Source organism: Sciurus vulgaris, assembly GCF_902686455.1.
Source record: "Sciurus vulgaris genome assembly, chromosome: 8".
Lineage (NCBI taxonomy): Eukaryota > Metazoa > Chordata > Mammalia > Rodentia > Sciuridae > Sciurus > Sciurus vulgaris.
The window spans coordinates 73,946,378-73,965,133 of NC_136468.1; the positions used below are offsets into that span (position 1 = coordinate 73,946,378).

The 18,756-nt window shown below is 37.6% G+C and overlaps 1 protein-coding gene across 2 annotated transcripts in view; it reads right to left on the reverse strand.

Annotated features, from left to right (window-relative positions):
* DOCK4 (dedicator of cytokinesis 4) overlaps nucleotides 1–18,756 on the reverse strand; it is a 438,609-nt gene that overhangs the window by 123,135 nt on the left and 296,718 nt on the right. For both annotated transcript variants that reach the window (XM_079149349.1, XM_079149348.1), the window contains exons 17-23: nucleotides 18,575–18,731; nucleotides 13,882–13,979; nucleotides 13,687–13,770; nucleotides 13,420–13,520; nucleotides 10,582–10,663; nucleotides 9,230–9,400; nucleotides 4,591–4,783 (exon numbers count right to left, since the gene is read on the reverse strand). In XM_079149349.1, coding sequence (XP_079005475.1) covers nucleotides 4,591–4,783; nucleotides 9,230–9,400; nucleotides 10,582–10,663; nucleotides 13,420–13,520; nucleotides 13,687–13,770; nucleotides 13,882–13,979; nucleotides 18,575–18,731 — 886 coding nt within the window. The remainder of the gene's footprint in view (nucleotides 1–4,590; nucleotides 4,784–9,229; nucleotides 9,401–10,581; nucleotides 10,664–13,419; nucleotides 13,521–13,686; nucleotides 13,771–13,881; nucleotides 13,980–18,574; nucleotides 18,732–18,756) is intronic.

An 18,756-nucleotide genomic window follows, 5' to 3' on the forward strand; every position in this document is an offset into this window, starting at 1 on the left:
TCTCTGTGCATCAAATCTATGCATCGGACCCTTTTATTCCTGGCCTTCAAGAAAAAGGAGGAATAAAATCTGGGTCAAAAAAAGGGAAAAATGAGTCACTAATTTTTAATGCCTTAAATAAAACTGCCTGGACCCCAGGTGATTTAGAAACTAAATACCAATTACTCAGATTCCAAATGTTAGTTATGTCCTTTAGTTTGGGTCAGATGCTCTAGGGTCTGACCCTGGTGCTGCTACTGAGGGGTGATTCAGTTTTCCTGCCTGCTCTGTCCAACCGTGAAGTTACTCAATGACCCTTAACTCCATCTGGCTTGTATCTTCCCATGACATTATTTCGTTCCCTATTTTTGGTGTTAACTTTAGTATGTGTCCTTCTTTTGTCTTCTCTCCTCGTTAAACTCAACTGGGAATATTTTGCAGTCATGCTGGTTCCTTTGCATGCCTCCTCTGCTTTTTTCTCCTTGGGATTTGTGAAGGTTAATTTCAATGCATCCACATAAATGGGTCATGGGATGCCCAGATATTTCATTAAACATTATTTGGGGTGTGTTAGGCTGCTTCTGGAGGAGACCAATACTGGAATTGGGAGACTGGGTAAAGCACAGTTGTCCTCCTCAATGTGAGTGGGACTCATTCAATCTGTTGAAGGCCTGAACAGAACAAAGGGCTGAGTAAGGGAGCATTAGCTCTCTCTGCCTGGCTGACTTTGAGCTGGGACATTGGTTTTCTCCTGCCTTTGGACTTGGAATCAGACTGGAACTTACACTATTGGTTCTCTGTCTTTTCAGATCTTTGGTTTTGGATTGTGGCAATATCATTAGTTATTATTAGTTTCCTGCATACCAACTGCAGATTTTAGAATTCCTCAGCTTCCATAATCATATGAGCCAGTTCCTTATAATAAATCACTTTCTATATATACACAATTCTGAGTGGTTCTGGTTCTCTGGAGAACCATGCCTAATACTGAATTCTAGTACATTGTTAACTTCCTAGATCTCTCTTCGTGGGTGTATACATCAAAGGTCATTTTCTTCAGAACATATTGGAATTTATTTTCTTGAAGTGTCAGCCAAATGTACTCTCTACTATTTCCTCTAGCTAGTATAAACCCCTAGAAAATGAGGTCACTTTCTGAGATTCTTCTTTCTTTTAGCTGAATATGTATTGAGTTGATTCCTTATAATGGCCTTAACCATATTTTATCTTACCCCTCATTTCTGATTTATAATTTTAATCAGGAAACTATCATTTGTAATGTCTATCTGGTCAGGATGCGTACGCTAACGCAACCATAGCACTTCTGTTTCATTTCTTTTACTTTCAATAAATAAATGTGATCTTAGATTACATTCTTATGTAAAAAACATCACACTGCTTCTGAATCTGTCTCTTCTATGCTTGTGTGGTAGGCAGAATTTAATCCCTCAAATGTGTCCATAACCTAATTTTCTGGAACCTATGAATTATGTTATGGATAAAGAGACTTTGTAGATGCAATTAAATTAAGAATCTTGAGATGGGGAGATTATCGTTGACATACATTGGGACCAGTGCAAACTCAGGGATCCTTATACATCAAAGAGCCAAAAGAACCCGAGTTAGACATCTGGAAATACTGTGCTGTTGACACTGAAAAGGAAAGAGGGGGCCATGAGGCAAGGGACGTAAGTAGTCTCTCAAATCTGTAAGACAAGAAAATGAATTGTTTCCTAGATCCTCCAAAAAGGAATAGTACCTGGCAACCCTGAGTTTTGCACAATGAGAACCATTTTGGACTTCTATTCTACTTTACTAGAAGATAAGAAATTTGTGTTGTTTAAAGCCACTAAGTTTGTGGTTACTGTTACAGAGGCAATGGGAAACTACTATACCACAACTATCTCCAAAATATGAGTCATATTGCACCTATTCATCTCTTTATGTTTATAGTAAAAGAAAAAAATATCCCTATTTCTTGTTTTTTGGATATAGTCCCTTTTGGGAAACTAGGGCATCTAATCCCAAATTCTCTCTAAAATAATGTTTCCTCTGTCCTAGGAATGTGTTGTGTTTTGTTTGAGAAGTCCAAAGTGTTAGGCTTTATTTTTTTACTCATTATTTTGAGTGGGCTAATATTGGGAGCTCCTGCACTATGGTTCTTTGCATCCCCACCATGCCCTGATTACACAGTTTTATATTGTTCCTCTTCTTCTTCCACCTCTACTTGAATTGAATTGTCTAATTCAAGTCATCACATCCTTTTTCTTCAAAACATTTGTAGGGTCATCTTTTTTGTTTCACTGTACATTTTATTTTCCTTAAAAAATCTCCTCTTTTATCTGGACAAGAAGGATATGCCAATCTATCCCTTAGGTCCAAGGTTACTGACCTAAAAACCCTTTATAGGTTTCCCAAATACTACTGCATAGTCCCAAGTGATTTAAACAAGGGAATCTGAGCCCTGGAAGGTCCTCAGGGACATTTAACCTGTTTTCTCCATGAAGACAGGCTCCCTTCTGGTGTGCTGTGCCCTTCCATTTACACATGGCAGACTGTTTTCTTCAGTGACAAGTCAGTGAACATCAAGTCAAGCCCCATCCTGAAGGTGAAAGAACCTTTTCCTCTCATGTTGACCATGAGCTACTTTTGCTTCTCCATAATCATCCTCCAAGGGGAGCATCCCATACATTCCCTGCCTCCTTGTCCTCTTCCATGCCACCATATCATAATCACTGACTTTACAACCTTGACTCTGGGCCTTGCCTCCAGGGTTTGGCATAGACTCCGCAAAATTTACATCTCTTGCATTTCATGAGTCCTTTTGCCCTTTACCCCAATAAATACTATCATCAACTTCCACAAAGATCAAGTATTTTTGTTCCTGGAATGTAGCAGTTTCTTATCTTTACAATCTGTCTACTCATGATTTCTCCACTGCCTACTGAGTATCAGGAATTAAAAGGAACTAGTTCCATAGACAGAACAAATCTCACAGAGGCATAAATGAATGAAATTCCCCCAAATAAGTTCTGTACACTTGAAAACTGTCTTGATTACCTGAATGACTTGTTGAGGTAAAAATTATCTGGTCAGTGTGGGAGAAATATGGCAGAAATCAACAATTCCTCTGAGTTAGCAATGAACTTTCCTTAGTTTGGTGAAGCAGACTTGGTGCCTAAGTTAGACTGGGGTGCTTGGTTGGGAACCCCATTGACTCTGCACTCACACTCCCAACCCTGGAGGAGTCCCAGACCACTGCAACAAAATCCCTACCTATGCCTATGAGGAGTGTAGGGATTTCTCGAGGGTGAGATTCCCCCCCACCAAGTGGGGAGAAATCAGAAGTCCATCAATGGGAAAAAATAAATTAAAAAATTAAACATGATGTATTATTTCAATGTAATATGATACAACAGTAATATAAAAGTATACTATTAATCAAAAAAAGCACTCCAAAGAATTACAAACAACATAAATGTTATCATTTCAGGACAAAAAGAAAAAAAAAATTGAGAAAGAAAAAAATTGATACAATCTGTTTTTGTAATTATGTAATAAAGGTCTAGAATATTGGAACCAGAATTTCGGATATTCTAGAAATTTGTATGAAGAAAGTGAGAGCACACACAGGAGACCTTGAGTACACCTATGATAAATTTCTTAATAAAAGCCTTAAAGCAGGTATCTGTTACTGTTAAGATTTTTTTATGATTTACTCATATTATACTCTATTCTTATTTCTGTTTAATATGTTTTATGATAAAATAATGTAAAAAAAGGTTTGCTTAGTATGTTGGAAATCCTATTTCAAAAGAATTATGTATGTACACATATGTGTATTCTTACGGAAAAATAATTTTTAGATCTATAACAAGATTTTTTACTTGATGAAGCTGATGGAACTTCTTTAAGACAGTGGAATTTACTCTTATTTACTTTGGGAAAAAATGAAAAGAAATCAAGAGGCAATGGGATTTAGTTATGACAGAATCAATTTAGTAAATGATTACTTGCTGTTGAAATACAATTAAAAAATGACAGCACATAAAACTTCCATATAGTTTTAGTCAGAACACAAATCAGTTGAAAACTTTGAAAAACAAGAGACAAATAAGGCTCATATGGGTGCCTCTAAGAACCTCTGAAGGAAATGTTACATTTTATTGACATTAATAAAAAAAAAATCTAGAATAAAAAAAAGTTCCAAAAAAATCATGTTCCACATTACTAGTAGCTTTGATTACAATCAAACATTTAATCATTAGTTTTCATTCTTTTAATTTTTTTTTTTTTTTTTTTTTTTTTTTTTTTTTTTTTTTGAGACAGGGTCTTCATGTTATTGCTGAGGCTGGCCTCAACCCCTGGGCTCAAGTGATCCTCTACCTCAACCTCCTGAGTATCTGGGGCTATAGGCATATACCACTGTTTCTGGTTCACTCTTTCTAGAAATAATGTTTTAAAAGTCATACTTTGACTACTAAGTAAATTTGCCATCCAAATTACAATGTTTTGAGAAAGTAATTTTCAGTTTTTAAATAAAATTTCTGCTGACCACTGACTAGGTAAATAATAGTCTTCTAGAGACACAATTTTTCTGACTCAGCCTACCTGGGTTGGTATAAAGCTGGCTTTCCACAGTTTTGCCAATGCACTGCAGCTTAATGGCCTGCAGGGAATCATCCACATGCATGATGGTCGGCAGGCTACCCAGGGTGTCCTGTACCAAGTTGGCCACTTCCCGAACATCAAAGAGCTTCAAGAGCTCTGAGTACACTGCTGGGAAGGAGCTCAGAAACACAGCCTTGAAGAAAAGAGAAGAGAAATTTAAATCAACTCCCTGATAAGTCATGAGAATTGTGATAGCATTTTAAAATGAAAGGAAAATGAATACAAAATGTTTCTGTTATCAAAATTAAAAAGGCAGACATTTGAAAACAAAACAAAAGATCTGTGACAGAAGAAGAGAGTTTTTTAGAAATATGCAAAGGACCAACAGTAAAAACTAGGAGATTCTAAAAATCACATTAGGAAAATGACTGGCAAACCCCCACTGAATCAGTAAAGACAGCATGACAGAAGAGAATGAACGCTTCACCAAGACCTGGACTGCGGTCACTGAGATTTCATTCCATTTTGGCAAAGCTTTCTGAAATGCTCATTTAAATCTCATTTTTCTTTAAAAGACCAAATATATCGATTCCCTGAAACACTCAATTTATGATTTAAGAGAAAACACAGGTCAGGCCAACAGAAAGTCCAAGTTAAATAAAGTACTAACTTGCTTTCTAATCAGCACTGTGACTTCAGAAAGTCATTTTAGTTTTACCTCTTATAAAATAAAAAAGATCATTGGAACAACCTCTTGCATTGCTTCATGGTCTATTATAAACCAACAAACTAAGAACAATTTTTTTTTTTTTGCCAATAAAGAAACCTTACAATCATTTTTTAAAAATCTTTATTTGTTTATTTTTATGTGGTGCTAAGGATCAAACCCAGTGTCTCACGCGTGCCTAGGTAAGCACTCTGCCACTGAGCCCCAGCCCCAGCCTGTAAAATCATCTTTTTTTTAATGGAAAAAGAGATGCCAATGTCAATTCCTGAGAAGCATAGTTTTAAAAATTGAGCTATAATTGAATATTAAAACAAACACAGCTCCTGTAAATTCCATAAACAGTGGACAATGGAAGGAGGTGTCATCCAGGCTCAATTCTAGTCACTGAGGGAAGTGGGCATGGGTTTCCACCATGCTGAGACTACAGGGCTCACTGGCTTCCCAGGCAGGGCAAGCAGACACCATGGAAACTGGGTGCTGTCTACATGTGCTAATGGTTCAAATATGGAATCAAATTCAAATTTAAAGATTTCAGTATTTCTCTAGACAGCAGCAGCAAAAACACCTGTACAAGCTAACGATTATGGTCCTGACTCTTAAAAATTATAATTTACTTCTTACTTAAAGCCCATAATTTGGTATTCTCTGTTAAAGACTATATTTATATAACTTTCAATGTACTCTGCAAAGAGCTGAGTCATATGAATGAAATAAAATAAAAATGAAATAAAATAAAATGAGCCTAGCTTTCTGATTACTAAAAAGTCAAATAAGTTGATTTTCTTCATGTACCCTTTAATTTATCCCTTAATTCTTTATTTCTATCTTTTTACTTCCAAAAAGTATCTAACTATGCCTACAGTGTAAGATACATATATAGTAAGACGATTAAAAAGGATAAAGAAACAAAGTCTTTATGACAAGGACAGAAAGATGTACTATAGCAAGCCAAAAGTTTTTACTGGAAATAAAAATAAAAGTAAAATTTAGTTTTGACCTTCCTGGTAGCAAAGACAAATAGGGAAAAATAATTAGTAGGGATTTACAGCACTATCTTGGGCCTTTAATCCTTTTGTCATTCCGCTTTTTTCCCATGGATCCTGGAGCAGGGGTCTGTCTGTAGAATGGGAAACTAAGAACGATTGCTACCCCGGTGAATTAGCCCTTAGTACCATCCAGGGCATAGGTACCCAGGACAGCGTCATTGCAGAGCTGAGCGGTGGCCATGAGATTAAATGAACCTCCTTACTAGGATCAGAACAGACAGATGTGGAGTAGCTGTCCACTGACCCAATCTGACAGATTGCTGGGATGGCTCCTCTGTCTCAAAGTAGGATTTTCCCTGAGTTGTAGCCATGGAAGAAATGCAAACTGATCAAGGAAACTGGGTTTCTTCCTTCAAGGCAGAGAGAACTGAGGCCATGGATATCCTTGGTTGTGGATGTGGTAGGCAGAATTCAAAGAAGACCTCCAATGACCTTTGTCCCCATTGTTCTTGCAATTAAATTATAAGGCAAAAGGGATTTTACAGATGTAATGAACGTTACTAATCAATTGGCCTTAAAGTATGGAGATTATATAAATGTACCTAACTTAATCACAAATCTTTAAAACACAGTTTCTTCTGGTAGCAGAATCTCAGAGAGATTCAAAGCATGAGAAGGATTCAACATATCTTTGCTGGCTTTGAAGATGGAGAAGGCATATGTTGAAGAATGCCAGTGGTCTCTAGAAGCCAAGAGCATCTCCCATGCCCCAGCTCCAGCTGAAGCCATCAAGGGAAGGGTACCTCAGTCTTACAAACACAAGGAAACAGATTTCTGCCAACAGCCTAAAAACATCCTGAAATATATTCTTTTAAAGCCTCCAGATAAGACATCAAAGCCAATTTCTTGATTTTAGCTTTGGGAGACATTCAGCAAAGAACTCAAAGAAGTCTGCCCAGACTTCCAAACTTCAGAATTGTGACCCCACAAGGGAGCATTGTTCAAAGTTATTAAGCTGTGGTCATTTGTTATGCAGCAAGAGAAAATGAACATATGGGATCAATGAGATGAGTGACACCTGCTTTTATAAAGAAAGGTGGGGATCAAAGGGGAATCTGATATGGAAAGAAGCATGGCCTTCCCCTTCCTCCCAAAATATAGAGGGCCATTAGAAAACTCACCACTCTATCGTTTTATGAGTTTTTTCTTAGCATCAAACTAAAAAAGAAAATTATTACATCAAAATTCATGGGTAAAGGACACTGTACACAACAATAAAGAATGACTTCAGAAGAATTTACAAAGATATTCAGAAACCTTATACACATATATTATCTCTTGAATAAAAGCTAAGGGCAAAAGAAAAAAAAATCAAATATGATCTTGAAAGATGCCAAAGTTGCTTCTCAAACTTGATCATGGGAAAGAGCCTAAACAACCAAGAACAGTAGAAGTCAGTGTGTTCCAGAAGCAAAAGCAGAATGGCTCTCCCAACAGTACCACAGTGGCCCGAGTCACTTTATGGGGATGGTTAGGGTTCAGCGAAAACAGAACTAAGATTAAGAAATATTTCTGTAGCTTTAAAGGAGGTTAAAAATCCATTGAATCCCTAGGAAGTAAAAACCATGACTTATGGTTACAGTTAAGAGTAAGAAAATATTTTTCAGGTTCAAATTAGGCAAATTTGGTTTCTGAAACCAGTAAAGAGAAATCTTAGGATGAAAACCCAAATTATGAATAGCTTTTGAAGAAATGGAAACACCCTGGGAACTCCAAAGCAATAATGTGGTTACCCTGCTGGATTATCTTTCTCAAATATCCACTACTTTAATTAGGGTTTGGTTAGTGGGCATTTGATATCGAGGTCTCCGGCAAGTTCCTGAAGTACAGTGATTGTGCTATTGACTACAGAGGCCAATATGACATTTAAAGGAGTCTTTGTTGTATCCTTGCCCAGATGGAAGATGAGTCCAACACTGTAAAGAAGAGAGTGACAAGAATAGCACTAAACAGTCAGAAAAAGCACAGATGTATTATCACAGAACTGGTACCTTCTGCTGTTTTTGCTATCATATACCATGCCTTCCGAATGCCCCATGTCACCAAATTGTATCAATACCATTAAGGATCTAGTTTGGTCTAATCTTCCATGTTATGTCCTAGTGCTCAAGGATTACAAGTTTCTGATCTCTAGAGGGTGATGACTGCTTGCTTCTGACAGATTTGAATTCAAGTCTTTAGAATTAGAAGCACATAAGAAGGATTAAGAAAGTATAGAGGAAGATATTCAGAATTTTCTCTTGGAACATGTACAAGGCCATGTTATTTGGAAAGTAGATGGATCCTGTTCTAAAACAAACAAACAACAACAACAGCAACAACAACAAAAAGCATTGTGTTGGGCTACTCTTGATAAGAAAATTGGCAGCATGAGCTCAGCTCTGGTCTTATGAGATCAGTCCCAGGATGATTACAGTCAAGTTAAATAAAACAAAACAACATGCCATTTAGTGAACTCCAATACAATGATTCTCAAGCTAATAGATGAAAATGCAGTGCAGGCGGTAGGGGAAAGAACTGCAATAGATTGGCTCTACTGCAATTCCTTCCCCGAGGCTAAAGGTGATGTGCCTGACCATCAGTATGCATCCTGGTAACTGGAAACAAGGGCAAAGTAACCAACAGCCTCTTCTCACAGAGGGAAGGGCTGGGAAAGGCAGTCCAGCGAAGGCTGGTGCTCAGAGCTGGGGATGCTCAAGTCTATTTGCAATGATGATTAGGCTACAAATATGAAGTGGAGCTGTGGATTTCTGATGAAGTAAACATTCAATTATCCTGCTGTGTAAAAAAACAAAAAAGAAAACCCTCCCAAACCAGATTGCACTCATGTTTTTCTTTCATTCAGCAGAGATAGAGGAAAAATTACCTGTGACTGAGATAATGCTCCAGATCCTTTGCTCTCTTGTGAGAGAAAGAAACGGACTGACATAAGGAGCTCCTGAATGCAGCAGCGGAATTCCTCTTCGTTTTGCCCACCAGTGGCAAGGGAAAAGAGTCGTCGGGATTGAACTATATATTTAAAAATGTATTCTTGTGCCTGAACAAGAAAAATTTTAAAAGTTAGCTTCAAAGGAGGTCAAGACTATTTACATAACAATGACACAGCATAAAAAACATGGTATGGTATTAGACTTTTAAATTACTGATTTAAACACCAAGGTCCTGTGAGATTTTTAAATGTATTTATTTGTAGGGGTAAGAGCCATTTTTCTCTGATGCCTAATAAATGTATAGAAAATTTAAAATGTTTTACAATTCTGAATGAATGCTGAATTCATGAATGCTGAATATTTTTGGTGATCCTCAGATGGCTTTTTAGATTTGGTCCATGAAGAGATTATTGATTTTCAAAAGTGATTTTGCAACTTAGGCCCTAAGCAACTTAGTGAGAACCTGTCTCAAAATAAAATACCAAAAGGGTTGGGGATGTGACTCAGTGGTAAAGCACCCCTGGGTTCAATCCCTGGCAACAAAAAAAGTGATTTTTGCTTTGGTAGGTACTCTTGTCACTTGGCATTTTACCTTCAGTAGACTCAAATGAAAAATTTATAATGAATAAAATGTTTGTTTTATAAAATAAATACTTTATCTATTTTATCTATGATACATCGAATGGTACTCAACATCTTTATCTGTTTTATCTATGATACATCAAATGGTACTCAACAGGGAGACTACCAGGGCAGGGCCTAGACCACTGAAAATTTGCATTCTTCTTGAACACTATGAATCAGACATTAGCATCTCCAAATACAACTGAACATATAAGGCCCAGAGACAGGGACAATGTCAACCACAAGATCCAGTAAAACCTCAGGTTTCCTGAGATCCTTGCTAAATGACCCTATTTTCTCTTAAAATTTAAGATAAATGGTTCTCAGATGGTCTCTGCCAGGTGGATAGAAGCAAGAGACAGGAACTCCTAAGCTTAACTGCCCACATGCAGTCTTCTTTCATAGGCCCTTTCCTCCTGCCAATCAGGGACTTCAAGTTTCCAGAAGCCCAGAGAGGCAAGGTTCTAGTGGACAAGGCTGGCAAAGTCCCTTTCAAATTTCATCAGCTCTGGAGCAGCATAAGCTGATTAAGATCCTTGAATTGGAATGTCAGTAATATATCATCACCAATTACTGTCTGTGTAGAGGAAACCTATTAGTTTAAGCATCACCATGCCACAGCTTTGTTAGAATATGTGATCTGTTTTCAACAGCATGCTATTACCTTCAGCACCTCCTGGATATGCTCTTGCCGTTCTGCCTCTGTTATCCTGTCCACATACCACTTGAGAACTTTGATGAGATCTCTAAAATACAGGCAGAAATGTGTGCAAAGTAGAATTGGTTGAACTCTCAATTAAAGGCCAATAAACATGATATTTAGATGCATGATGAAGAAGCTTCTTTTCCTGTGAGATTCAGGGTTTTCTGTCCAATTGTTATATAACATTTTACTAAGCCTGCAGATTAATGTCACTACCCCTTTTTGAAGCGAAAGAGAGAAACAATGCTGTCTCCCATTGAGATTCCCCTCAATCTGAACATATGCTACTGCCCATCCCCCACCCTGTCTCTGGCAATGCTCTCAAAGGAGTGAACACAAATACTGAAGGAAAGGAGTCTGGCCAGCAAGTGGCTGGAATTAGGGATGTCACAGTCAACTCTGAACAACTGCTAACTGGGATTTCTTCCCCACTGACAACAGAAGCAGTTGGACAGATTACCTTTCAGCTGTGGGCAAAAGTGGGTGAAAGCAATACCTTACACTCCAAGTCACAACCCCATGGATTTATCAAGCCATAGGAAGAATAATAAGCCTTATTGCCAAGGTGCACCTCAGAAAACATTTCTAGAGGAGCAAAGTGCTTTAGCTTTAAGAAACAAAAATTTTTAAAAAGTAAATCAACAACCCAGAACACTTAAGGTTACAGTCTTGCAAACTTCAACTTTGGTCAGTTCTTAATTTCTTGAAACAGTTCACACTACAATTATTGTTTTGATGAAAAAATCTATACTAAGGGTCTGCTAGCTGGATTAGTTTAGATGATCCCAATTTTGCTGGAAATATCCAAAGCATCATAATCAGGACCGATGGGATATCGACATTAGTCACATTAATGCCAGAAAGTCACTTCACAGTTGGTTTGATCTGGTGCTTTTCAGCCTTGACCTCCAAAGTGAACACAAGTGTGTGTCTTGTATCCTCCTCACAGCCAACTCAGTGGTCAGGGAGAACTCCGTGGTGGCAGAGTGGTCATGCGTGCTTCTCTTTGGGGCATTCCTTTGAAGGTATGTGGGCTGCCTCTGGACCTACAGTGTCTTGGGCTGCAGAGGGTGGGCAATGTGTGGGACTTTTTTTTCTTGTGGCTGTGGATGCCTTTCAGCACTGCCTTCTTGACCTTCGAAGCCATTCCTTTGGCTTTGGTTCTGGGAGGGGCAGCAGCCTCCTTTTCACCTTGATTGCCATTTTAGTGAAAAGGTCACACAGGAATTTTTGTATTGGTCAGAAAAGAATACCCGGAACATGCTAAGAGGTAGATGCTGCTGGAAGTACTATTTAAAAAATGTCAGCAAATTCCCAATTGCCTACAACTTGAGAAGACTGCACAGGCCTTATCTGTCTTGTTAGGACTGGTTATCTTGCTGAAGTGTTAAAAATTATACTCCCTCCTCTATCTTCTAATGACAATTTCAGTGAGAACAGCGACCTTCTCATATTTGGACCCAAACTATTAGGTTGAGCAGGCCAATGTTTCCGAACTATTCCTGCTCTTCACCCTTTGCAATATATTTCACCCTTTGCAATATTTCACCCTTTGCAATAAATCACCTTGATAGAGGATAAAGTCTTACAAAAATATCTTGGTTTATTTAAATTTTGGAGACATAAGTATAACATGTCACAATCAGTATTTGGCTGCTCAAATACTTATGTGATTACCTACTACCCTTTACATGTCACTTAAATTGGGAAGAGGGTAAAAATCTGCTCCCAGGATCTTTGGGCTCACCTCTGGGAACTGGTGAATTGTGCCCACAGGTGCTGAAGGTTTAAGGTAAAAATGTGGATAGAAAAGCAATGAGTACTGGAGTGAAGAAAGAGAACATCAAGTATATTCCAGGGCTATATTTAAGTAGGGCCCAAAACTAGAAAGATGTTATTCATATGATTGAAAGAGAGAAGTGGTTGCTTTCTGTCAATTGTCAACCAAGCTCCCTGGGAGGAGGCACCAGCTAAAGCATTCTTCATTCTCTCTAAGCCTTACTTGCATCATCTGAGTTGGTGGGCAATGAGGAACAGTTAAAATGGCAGCTACTACCAAAGGGTAGATTCCAAAACCTAGATGGCTTGAGACCAGGGACCAAGTCTTTACATTATCAGAACAAAAGAAAGGGTCTAGTATGCAGTAGGCACTTGTTGGTATTAACAACTAAATGAATGATTTTAAGCAACTATTAAGGCAAAGGTTGTTTTCCTTTCCCTATCTCTTTCTTCGAGATACACATAATCTTCAGGTGTGGTGGTGCACACCAGCAACTCGGGAGCCTGAGGCAGGAGGATCACAAGTTCGAGACCAACCTTACCAACTTAGCAAAACTCTAGGATTTAGCAAGACCCTGTTTCAAAATAAAAAATAAGAAGGGCTGGGGATGTGGCTCAGTGGTTAAGCAACCCTGGTTTAATCCCCAGTACCAAAAACAAACAAAGAAACAAACAAACAAACAAACATACATAATTATCAGGGAATGCAGTGATTAAATGGGGTCTTGACATTTTTTCACCAAAGAACATCAAGTTAAATACAGACAAGAAGAAAATACTTTATATTTTAGGTCTCAGGGATAGAATTCAGGAAGGTCCTTTTTTCTGCTTTCAACCAAAATCAGTACTAGCCATTAAAGAAGGGTGTGTGAGGAGGGAAGAGAGTTTCTCAAGAGACACTTCAGTTGCTCTGCTTCATTTCTTCCTACTCCTCCTTTAAATGTTCCTATACAGCTGCCTCTGCTTAGACAAGCTCAAAAGGAACAGCTTCTAAATGAATTACAAGATAAAGGGCTTTACCTGTACGCAAGGGCCCCAGCAAAATGACTCTCAATGTAAGTGTCCATTACAGGTTTAAAGTGGTGAAATTTGCTATCTTGCAGCAAATTTATTATGTGAACCTAGAAAGAAAATTGAACTTTATAAAATGAAATGCAAATTGAAACTGTTTTTTGTTCCTTTAAAAATAAACATATATTATTGACTGCATATTTCTAAAACAGTCCCATGAAAATCAAGATTGAGAGATAAAACCATTACAATATAATTAAGAGAACTTGCACTTACCAAAGAATCAAACACTTTAGACCCATATTTTTGGGAATTTTCATCTAAAATTCCAAATAGGGTATCCAGTGTATCTTGCAGAAACTGTTGGATTTAAAAAAGCAGTAAATGAATGAATAAAATCCTGTCTATCCTTCCCCTCCAAATGTTCTTTATTCTATGAGTTTCCAAGAGGGGTAACGAAATAGCATATACCTTTACTATCTCTGAGCCATCGATTTCTTTTAATTTAGAGAGACAGCCTGTGATCTTGTCTGGGTGGGTTCTCCATTTCAAAAGATCAAGCATATCACCTTTTCAAACAGAAAAGGAAGATTAATTGCCTTTACAGAGAAGTGATAAAAGTTGAATTCTTAAACATGTTGCTTGCCCCTCTTGGCCACTTAAGTTGCAGGCTCCTACAGACTGTGACTAGCCACCTCTGGGATGGCATTTATTTCAGTGTATTCGAATTATTTCCTCCCTGCTCCTACTTATCCTTCAGTTCACCCTTCAGATGCTGCTTCATCCAGAAAGCCTTTCCTGAGATCCCTACCTAACCATCTCTTCTATGTGCTCCACCTCATAGTAATGCCTATCTTTTATGCCCCAACTTGACCATAAACATCAATATAAAATAGAGCAAAGCTTGAACCTATGGTACTACTAGTACCCAGAACAGAGCAGGCATTTGATTGACAATATTTGTTGAATAATTTGTGCCTCTTCCTAGTAAGATGAGAATTTCTTGGGGGCTGGGAACCTACTTTATTTATGTTTGTACCTCCAAACATGAATACTCTGCCAAGCTCAACTTTGCCCAGAAACAAAGGTCTTCTTGATGGGCAAGGTGACCCAAACCCCACAGGACTAGAAGCTTGCTGCACAATGATGGCAAGCCCAGTGCATTCGCAGATGATCTAGTGGGTTCTCAGACCTGAGAGTGCCAGTTCCTAGATTTCATAGGCTATTATCTGCCCGAGATTCTGGGTAAGCACAGTCCCTGCTCTGCAGCTGCCTTCTTTTCTGCAACTACCATGTGGGCCCTGAGTGCTGCAGGCCCAGCAAGGATGGCTTCCAGACTCAGTGGGATTTAGAGTAGCCTGGAGGGATTTTCCAGGCTGAATAGTAAGAAATCCTCTTAAAAGCATTTGTTTCAGAAGAAATTACAAATGAGACTTGCTGAGAGACAAAAAGACTAATGAGGAAAGAAAAAGCCCCAAACTTCACAAAAACCAAGGAAGTAACTGAGAAGAAAAATATGGATTGAACAGAAATGTGAAAAAGCACAAGAATCTCAAGAGGAAAGAGAAACAACTTCACCAAGTCGGGTGAGAGAAAATCTTCATAAAGGATTTTAGTAAGAAATTTACTACAAGTTGAGCATCCCTAATCTGAAAATTCAAAATCCTAAAATACTTCAAAATCCAAAACTTTTTGAGCACCAACAGGATGCCACAAGTGAAATCCACTTAAGTTGCAGGCCACTTAAGTTGTGACCTCATGTGATGGGTCACAGTCAAAATGCTGGAACATTAACAATATTGCATACAATTACCTTTAGCTTATATATATATATATATATAAGGTATACATGAAACATAAATGAATTCTGTGTTTGAACTTGGGTCTCATCCCCAGGATACCTTATGCATATTTAAATATTCTAAAATTTCAAAACCCCTGATACCTGAACCACTTCCGGTCCCAAAGCATGTCAGATGAGGAATACTCAACCTGTACTAAACAGGAATGTTTATCTACAACAGAGAATGGAGGAGGATGATTTAGAATAGGAAAATGAAGAATTTTTTAAAATACTAATTTTGAAACAGAGATTTATGATGTTTTCTAACAAACAAAACAAACAAAACCCCCACAAAACCCTGAAAATGTTTAATATCACTTTCTAACTCAGACGTCCTGGGGATATTAATGAAACCTTTTAAAAATGGATTGGCTTTACTTGGAATATCAGATACTTCCACAATGAGACCCATAATGAATTAGAGAGACAGGTCTCTATTATTCTCCTAGTCTGTTTGCTTCCTCCTTCTTCCTTTCCTCTTCTTCTTGCATCTAATTTCAGGATGTCTCCCTGGCATCTTCTCTTTTAAAAGCCCCTAATACATTGCCCCTGCCATTCACTTCTCACTTCCCACCCCACCCCATTTCACTCACTCCTTCCCCTGGCTCTCCTCCCTTCCCTTTCAAGTGAAGTAGTTGCTGGGAAGTTCAGAGCCCTGTCCAATTCAGGAGGTGGCTCTACTGGCGATACAGTGGCATCCCCAGAGGCAGTAAACCTGAGTTTTACTTAATGCCTTATAATCACCGAGGATCAGGATTCTCATGACAGAGCTTGACAACCAACTACAGTGGTTCAGACAATCCCACTGGGACTGCTCTTCATGGAGCACATGGAAGCACACAATAGTTAAATCTGTGCAAACATAATCATGTATTCAAAGTACTCAAAGTTAAGGTGAATAGTCACCTCCTAGGTCTGTTTTAATCATATGAAGATAAATTAGCTTCAAATAAGGAACAATGTTCTGAATATATGGATTTTCTATATTCCATTTAAGAAGCATTTACTAAGTATACCATAAGAGCTATAAAATATGGAGATGACATGACCCCACTCCTGCTTAAAATCTCTACTTGATCTGGCAATCACTCATGTCCAGTTCAATGTCCTGGCTTGGCACACTATCCACGGACAATATTGGGTAATACATAGTGAGTGCATAGACACTTAAGGATTCTGAAATGCAAATATGCTCTAGGAAAATGCTTCGAGGGACTGTATCACTTGTTAAATGTCCAATTGTAGTAGAAATGGGATTTGTATATTTTCTGAGTGAAGTAAAATGAATACACATCAATTTAATTCCAATTTGGAACTGGATTACTTCTACACAGAGATGTGTGTCTAGCATGTAAATTTCAGAAAGATCAACTGACTTCCTTCCCCCTTCCTACTTCTTAAAGCATGTTATTCATTTCCTGGCTCATTTTAAGCTGTCTTACATTGACAAGGTTAATCAAAGTCAAAATGATAATCAGTCTTCAAAAATTAGCCAGGCATTGCATGGAATTCCGATCCCACCTTCCATATAGTGAGATGTTTAATAGAATGATTTCATGAATAGTTTATTTTCTATATTTATCTGGAAATGTTTTCTTCTTTTACAAAGTAGCGACTTCTAATTTTCAGGATTTGGTTCTCCCTTTCTTATGTTCATAATTCCAACATCCTAAGTCCTTGAATTAGAATAAATTCAGGATGCAAGGCCAAATATTACGATGTCAGTGAATCTACTGCTGGGTTGATCTGTATGGAGGGTAGAAAAGGTCCTCCAAAGACAGTCACATCCACATTCCTAGAAACTTGGACTGTTTACCTTATAGAGCAAAACAGACTTTACAGATGTGAATAAAGGTCTTATAATAGGAGGAGTATATTGAATTTTCTGGTCAAATGTAATCGTAAGGGTCCTTAAAAAATGGAAGAGGGTACGAGAGAAATTTGTAGATGCTATGCTGTTGGCTTTGGAAGGTGGAGAGGGAGGTCCAAGAGTTAATAAATGCAGGCAGCCTCTGGGCTAGAAAAGGTAAGAAAAAGTATTCTCCTCTATAGTTTCCAAACACCTTAAGTTTAGGCTAGTGTAACTGATTTTAGATATTTGATATCTAAAACTATAGGGTAATGAATTTGTGTTGTTTTAAGCCAACAGGTTTGTGGTAATTGTTATAGCAGCAATAGCTAAAAAATACAGTCCTGAAATATTCTACTAGGGCTGTTCAGTTAAAAATGAAGGTGAGTTCTATAACACGTAGGATGAATATAATATTCTTACTCATTAGGATGAATTTTTTGTATTCATCCTAATCCATGTAGGATAAATATAAATTTTGTCTAAGAGAGTCAGTAACAGGTTGATTTTGTCATCTTCATAACCTCCACAGAGGTAGACTGGCCCCAAAACAAATATCAGAGATTTACTTAATGCCTTAAAGTCACTGAGTTTTGTCAATGGAGGTTTTATTTAAGTAAAAATCATTTACCACTGAATACTGATGAAATCTGGGACAACTTAACTTGGAATCCTATATAAATGCATGCTGAAATTAAGAGGTATTTTTAAAGTGGTCAATATACTGCTATATTTTGCTTCTTTCCTGATACTATGTTCTAAGAGAATAACTATGTTTCCTTCTTCCATGACACAATAGAGAGAACTAATAACACCTCACAAATGTTCAGGCACAGTAGCCTTCTATGAGACACAGTACCTTATTAGGAAGTGATTCTCCTCAACATAATGAATCTAACTTATTAATATAGTATTCAGGTGCCAGCTAGGGGCCTTATATGGCAACCATGAAAAACTAAAAAAAAAAAAAAAAGGTTAATTTACTTCTTTCATTATAGACAATGTTTTCATAACAATTTGCCAAGGAGAAAAGCTTGCTTTATTAATCATAACTTGCTAAACAATCACTGACATAAAAAGTAATGCCAGAGCAGAAAAGCAATATCCATCTAATTAAACAAAAAACAGGCTTTATTCTAAAGCCTGCAATTAGCACTGTTTATGGAGCTATAAAACAAGACATTAAGGTGGTGGTATTTTTTTGTCTTTTTTTAAAATGCAGCTGGGTTTTAATGGTTTGTTTGAGGAATTGTGTACTTGATTTGGAATAATTTTGAAGTCCTTATATGTCATGCAATCAACAGAACATTGGGTCACCACTGTTTCCATTTTATAGAAAATCTTAAACAGATCAACAACTTTTCAGGGCAAAGTTCTTAAATGTAACGTTAGTAGTTGCAGAATATTATTACCAAAATTCATACATACACTTAGGTACAGAGGCTTTCAAATATAACTGTATTGTACATTACCATTTTGTGTGAGTTTTGTGGAACAGAGAAAAGATGTTATCCAAAAAGACTCCTTTGTTGCCTTCATGGCTTGATTATTATTCCCAAGGAAAATGCCCTTGGAAAAGGGAAGTTTGAGGTAGCGGGTGGTATCCTGCAGGTTTGTGTTTTCTTCACACTGTTAAAAATATTTTAAAAAACAA